This window comes from Rattus rattus, chromosome 4, assembly GCF_011064425.1.
Source record: "Rattus rattus isolate New Zealand chromosome 4, Rrattus_CSIRO_v1, whole genome shotgun sequence".
In the NCBI taxonomy this organism is placed as follows: Eukaryota; Metazoa; Chordata; class Mammalia; order Rodentia; family Muridae; genus Rattus; species Rattus rattus.
The window spans coordinates 81,767,386-81,774,276 of NC_046157.1; the positions used below are offsets into that span (position 1 = coordinate 81,767,386).

Consider the following 6,891-nt stretch of genomic DNA (forward strand, 5'->3'; position numbering starts at 1 on the left):
ATGTCTGCAGACGCGGTGGAGTGTGAACAGGCAACAATGTATCGGTTGCCCTTCTCATTGCTGTAACAAAATACCTGACAAAAGTAACTTTTAAAGGAAAGAGGGTTTGTTTTGATTCACATTTGAAGGGTCTGGTCCACCATGGTGGGGGCGGCATGACCCCAAGGGTGTGGGGCAGCTGTCACCAACACCGTGGATGGCTGTCAATCACACCGTGGTTGGTATGGGGGAGGGGGAGGGGTTCCAGTTCTCCTTTACTGCAAGCCAGGGCTCCAGGTCATTGGGTGGCGCCACCCACATTCATGGTGGGTCTTCCCCTCCTCTGTTAAGCTTTTCTGTAAATGTTCTGCATGTGTGTGCAGAATTCTAGATGATTCTAAATCCAGTAAAGCTGATAGTGAAGCTAGGTTATCACAAATGTGTCTAAGAATCACCTCAGGAGGCCACGAAGGGTGAGACCCGAGTAAGACCAAGAAGGACATGCTCTGCTATGAGATGGAGTAGCATCTGTGGTACCCATGTCTGTGGTCCATGATGACATTCCTGCCTCTCTCTCTTGTGTGTGTGTGTGTGTGTGTGTGTGTGTGTGTGTGTGTGTGAGAGAGAGAGAGAGAGAGAGAGAGAGAGAGAGAGAGGAGGGTATACACACCTATGTGCATGTGCATTTTCCAGCTGTCTCCAGGCAACCAGGACTCCTCTTCCAAATTAACTCTTGGGAAGACAGGCCCAGAGCAACAGGACCAAGTTACCATGGACTGAAATCTCTGAACCAAAATCCAAAATAAACCTCTCCTCTTTTTTAAGTTACATAGCCGAGATAATTTGTCATAGCGATAGAAAGCTAACATAGGTTTACAAAAAGAAGAGGCAAGCAAGCCATTGCAGCATGCATGTCACCCCAGGACATGACAGGCTGAGGCAAGAGGATGGCAAACTTGAAGTCAACTTAAGTTGCATGGTGAGCCATCTCCAAATACCAAGACAGACAGAGAGGAAAGCAGAAATGCTTTTAGTGTAGCTTAAACATGGATGTCAGAAGAGGCAGTGGCCATACCCCTGGGCAGCACAGAAGGGGATGTGTGCTGTCCTGGCCAAGGCTCCTGTCACAGGTTATTTCAGGAGGAGTAGCTTCTGTGTGTTGAGTCTTCATTGGCTCCTTACTATTTTAAGTTCATGTATGTTTTGATCTCAAACCCAAGCTTAACCTAACCCACTTAACCTAACCCACTCTGGGTCCCACCTGTGACTTGTCCTTCACCATACCAACCCAGCAACCATGCTATACGCAAGTCTCACAAAAGCCTGGGCACCATTGTCTGGAGAGAGGGGAGTGAGTGCGGCTGTGAAGAATATCTATAAAGGCAGTTGTAGTGGTGCACGCCCTTAATCTCAGCATCGGGGCAATCGTGGTGGTGTGTGCCTTTAATCTCAGAACTGGGGGGCAGAGGGAGGCAGACCTCTGTGAGTTTAATGCCCGCCTGGTCTACATATCAATTTCCAGAATAGCCATAACGTAGGTAGTAAAACTCTGCCTCAAGAAGCAAAATCAAAACAAAAGAAAGCAGTAAGATGATCTCTCTGACAGTAAAATATCCGTGTGTGTACACACGGGTGAGGAGAACCTGGCAGCGCTGTGCACTGTCTTTGGACGTCCTCTGAGCTCATAACTATTGAAAGGTCAAGGGAGAGGGCTGGCAAGATGGCTTAGTAAGAAGCGGTGCTCGCCACCAAACTGACAACCCCAGGACCCACCCGGTGGAAAAAGAGAACTGAGTCCCACCAATTGTCCTCTGACCTCCACTTGCATGTTGTGGCATGTGTGCGTGTGTGCGTGTGTGTGTGTGTGTGTGTGTGAGTATGTGTGCATCAATACACAAATGTTACAGTTTTTTATTTATTTTTTATTTTTTTAAAGATTTATTTATGTTAGGTATGTGAGCACACTGTAGCTGTCTTCAGACACACCAGAAGAGGGCACCAGATCTCATTACAGATGGTTGTGAGCCACCATGTGGTTGCTGGGAAATTGAACTCAGATCTCTGGAGGATGGTCCAGTGCTCTTAACCGCTGAGCCATCTCTCTCCAGCCCCACAGTTTTGTTTTTTTTTTTTTTTTTAATGGAGTTATAGGTGGAATTGAGGCATCGGGGTTTGTTTTTTGATTGTTAGAAAAATGGCTGCTAGGAACCATTAGTTAGGGATTTTATATGAACACTAATTTTATTTTCTGGGAGACACTTGAACAACGTCAAGGAACCTCTGGGTTCATCGCTGTTAAAACATAACTCTGGTGCTCTGGATCAGACGGCAGAGCCTTTTGACTCCTCTAATAGCCCGTGGTTGGGTGCATCAGCGAGTACTTGTTGGGGTAGGAGAAGCCAGGCGTTCCGGAGGCAGAAACAGGCGGATCCTCCAGAAATCCAGTCAGCTTGGTCTACATATGAATTTCCAGGTCAGCCAGGGCTACACAGAGAGTCCTATCTTTAAAAGCAAATGCTTATTGGAGGTAATGACCTTGGTGTTAGGTAGACATAGTCGTTGGATGATCTGGATCCAGATCTTCTTCGCGGAATTTTCTCATTTCTTTCTGGGACACCTGTTTGGGCAGCTGGGAAGGAACCTGGCAGTAGCAATGTCGTTCGTGCCCACTGGGAGGCGGCAGAGGACGAAGAATGGTTCCCAGTTCTGCGCTGGAGACGACACCAAGCAGGGATCTCTGGACCCTGCAGTTAAAGAAAACCCTGGAGGAGTTTGTTTCGTCCGCTCACAGCCTTCGAGGTTGTAGAAGCGCCCCTGCCTATCCTTTCAGCAAGCATCTTGCTTGTCAGAACTTCAGGAATGAGGTTCTCCGGGAAGCCTGAATCTCCTTGAGTTGCACAGATGCCAAACACCTGGCACCTGGCGGGAAATCTTAAGCCTGTTTCTGCGCCCCCTGCCGCCCTGGCACAGCTCTGCATCTGGTACAAGGTCCTGGTGCCATGTTCCTTGTGACCGCTAGGGGACGGTGTGGGACCACCTGCTAGGAGCATCCAGTCCTCTGAAAGTGGCAAGGCTGGAGCAGCTCAACAGCCTGGATGTCTCTCTCTCTCTCTCTCTCTCTCTCTCTCTCTCTCTCTCTCTCTCTCTCTCTCTCTCTCTCTCTCTCTGTTGCAAGCATACGTACACACAGACACACAGACACACACAGCTGTCTCCACAGCTTTTGAGACTCTCCCTGGTGTCCAGTTCCAGATTATTTTTCAAAATGTATCGTGTGACGTGCAGGACATCTCCTGGCCTAGGTGTTCAATATTCTACACACTGAACCAGGACAATTTGAAACTCATAAGCCTGAAAACCCAAGATAACTTAGTTAAATCCCCTCCATCTTTGTGGATCACTTTTAAGGAATATAAATTAGATTCCATCATTCCTTCTACCTGAGTCAGGCCAAGACCTCCCAGCAGAGCGTGCAAAAGCCCACACCATCCTCTGGCCCCACCTGACCTTCAATTGACCTCTGACCCAACTCTCTCCTCAGGCTCCCCGTCATACACTCCCACTCGTGACCCTGCGTTTGAGGTCCTCTCTGCCATCTACAGTGATGTTTCCCCAGAAGTCTGCACGGCCTGTCCCTTATTTCACAGCGGGCTGGTCCTCCTCCCCTACATTCTCCCAGTCAAGCATTCTCTCTTTCACAGCGAGAACTTACCCTGGCTGATAGCACATGCAGTGTATTGTTCTTGTGTTGTCTTGAGAAAGTGTGAGCACCCCAAGGCCCAGGACCTTATCTTTTCATTGTGAGCCGCCGTTTGAAAGACAATCACTAAATGTCTGTTGAGCGAATGCATGACCTAACCAATGTGGGCTCATAAGGAGGATTCTGCTGGTATCTGTCCTTTGTCCTTTTAATTTAGTATGTATTGTGGTGCGCTTGGCTGGACCCACCGTGTGGGACTTCAGCATTGTGATTTATTATCAGGAGTCAAGAGAACCGTCATAGATGGCCAGACCCAGGAACAAATGCAAGGGAAAGGCCATCCAGCCCTATACAGTCTTCTCCCCTTCTCTGGTGGCCAGTGGACACCATGCAAGCCAGTTCACCACGGAGGTGCTTCCCCGAAGGGGAGACCCTTCCACCCATTCATTTTTCTGGATGTATATCTCCCAGATATAGGAGGGAGGGAGCTACATTCACATCCACCTTCCCCTGGCTTCCAGAGAGCAAGAGGGTTCCCGAGATCACCCACTGGGATCACCGGCCTGGGTGTCCAGAAAGGAATGACATGTTCTGTGATGACCCACAGAGAGAGGAATAGAGGGGACCTGGGGACACGGTAGCCAAGTTACTGGGGAGATGAGGAGGCCGACTTTCACAGGGTAACAGGGTCATGAGGCAGAGGAATGGCAGGGGGCAGCAGCCTTCCAATGGATTCATTGAGACCCCCTCAGGGAGGTGCCCCACCCCCACTCCTAGCCCCCAGAGTAACAAGTGAGCAGTTACAAGTTACCAGAGCCGAGAGCACAAGGGCGGGGAAGGAGGTTGGGTGCAGGAGTTTCACTATTTACGGAGTGTTTAGACAGGAAGATGAAAGTTGGGAAGAGGCCGTCCACTCACCAGCACTTGGGGTTGGGGGTGGGAGGTAGAAGCAGGCGGATATCTGTGAGTTGGAGGCTAGCCTGATCTACATAGTAAGTTCCAGAACACCCAGGGCTACACAGTAAGACAATGAAAGAGGAGACGGGATTGCAGACAGACAGACAGACAGACAGACAGACAGACAGAGTCCATGTTAAGGATGGGGGTGGGATGCGGGGATGGAAGAGCCTGCTTCTTGCAGAGTCTATGTCTCCCTCCCCCTCTTTATTCTGAACTTTTTCCTCCTTTCTCTCCTTCTTCCTCCCCCTCTCTTTACTCTCTCTCCACCTCCTCTCCTTCCTCCTTCCCTCTCTCCTCTCCTGTCTCTCCTCCCAGCCTCTCTCTCTCTCGTCTCCAGGACTGTCTCTCTCATTCACTCTCCCTTTTGATTTATGCTGAGAGTGGAACGACCTTTCCCTGACCCTCATTTTCAAGTCGGTGCGAGCACACACCCGGAGCCCGCACCGCACATTCCGGAGAAGGAAGAAGCGCGAGCCACACTCACACACCCACACTTCCAATCGTGGCGCACACCGGAGACTGGGACTGCTGGACCCTGCCCAGGCCTCAAGTTCATTCCAGCTCTAACGTCAAAACGGACCCTGCAAGGGCTGCGGCCGCTCAAAGAATAGAACCTCATTAGCATCTTGCTTTGAATATCATTTGCATTTTATTCATCTCCTGTCAAAACGCTCGGAACACTTCCTCAGCCCTCAGTTTTTTCCTTTCAGCTAGAGAGTCTCAAGCAGGTTTCCTGGGGCCCCACCCTTGCCGTCCGATCCTCCACACCTGCCATTCTCCGGTGGCCACAGTCCCTACCAAAGGGGCTGATCCCCAGACGTCTCGGCAAGTTCCAGGCTCTGTCCTAAGAATGTTATTCTAAACTTACAGCATCCACTGAACAAAGTACTACGTGAGAGCCCTTTGAAGGAGGAGGAAACTGAGTTAACAAAGGTGCTTTGTCCGCCAGGTGTTAGAACTAAATATCAGGAACGATGAACTTAAATCCAAGAAAACAGGATGTCGAAGCCAAAAGGCCTCGCCACTTGGCTGCCCGACCTCGTGCAAGGTCAAACCTAAGGCAACCGCGGCAGAAAGTCTGTTTGCCTTCAAGGAATAAAGTCATCCTCAAGCCAGCCACGACCCCTCCCCCAGCCTGGCCGCTGTGGGTGGGGGGACCAAAGCCCATTCCCAGTTCCCCCTGGTCGCCCGGCTGGCCCCTTCTCCTGACCCCTTTCCCAAGCGCAGGATCGGCCTGGTCCTTTCGCCTTGCTCACGGGGTCGTCTGTGTGCACTGGCTAGTTAAGAAAAATAAACACCGTTCCAAACTAAGGCCATTTCTTTCAAGCCGAGCCCCACCGGCTGCCAGAGAAATGCAAACAGCAGGGGTGGGGGCGGCCGGAGCTTGCCCCGGCCCCCGCGAGCAAGCTGCGGGTGGGAGGGCTGAGCAGGGTAACCTGAGCCTCCGCGCCGGCTCCCCGCGCGCTGCCCTCCAACTGCCCCTTCGCCCCTGACCCCGCCGTCGACGCGCCCGCCCTCCACGGCGTCCCCAACCGGGACGGGACCCTGGCCAGCACAGTCAGGCGCCCGAAGTTGCCCACTTCCCCCAGAGCGGGTTCAGCATGTGGGAACTCCCAACACTGTGGGTCACCCCGGGGGGACCCAGCCTTTTGTCACCTGGCTCCCATCAGCAACACTCTCCTGCTGTGACCGCGCATCGGATCTCAGTGCTAAGGTCATTAAATGCCAAAGAGAGAAGGGGAGGTGACAGGAAGCCTAACAAGGTTGGGGACCACTTCTATACATGCCCTGCAATGGAGAGGGACACGGGGGTGGGGGGCACGGAAAAGGCTCCGCCTGGCACAGCCTGGCCACCATGGGTCGGACCAGGGTTAGCATATAACCCAGAGTATTCAACCAAGGATGAACCAGGCCTGCAGCCAAGCTCGCTTTGAGGGAAGTTTTTTTCAAGATCTTCAAAAACACGCGGCTCGGGCCACCAGGGGGAGGATGTCCCGGGCCGCTCGTTACTCCGGGGGGAGGGGGGCGAGACAAATCACCAAGGATCGGACAGCGCCACCGTCGCTTGTATTGCTGTTGGAATGGTTCTAAAGAGGCCAGCGGTTGGTTGCACGTGCGTGAGCGCTGTGAAAAAGAGTTGAGAACCTGGAATCTTGGCAGGATAGAGTCCCTAATCCAGAGATGCTGCGCCGTGGACGCGGTACCTCACCTGTTCAATCTCCAGAGGCATCGGGGATCCCACCCCTCACTCC

The 6,891-nt window shown here is 52.0% G+C and overlaps 1 protein-coding gene across 1 annotated transcript in view; it reads left to right on the top strand.

The window, feature by feature from the left end:
- Positions 1-5,940, top strand: part of LOC116898035 — a 13,868-nt gene extending 7,928 nt beyond the window's left edge. The window contains exon 3 of the mRNA XM_032899427.1: positions 5,019-5,940. Within this exon, the coding sequence (XP_032755318.1) occupies positions 5,019-5,250 (232 nt within the window). The 3' untranslated portion in view covers positions 5,251-5,940. The remainder of the gene's footprint in view (positions 1-5,018) is intronic.
- Positions 5,941-6,891: the final 951 nt, after the last annotated feature.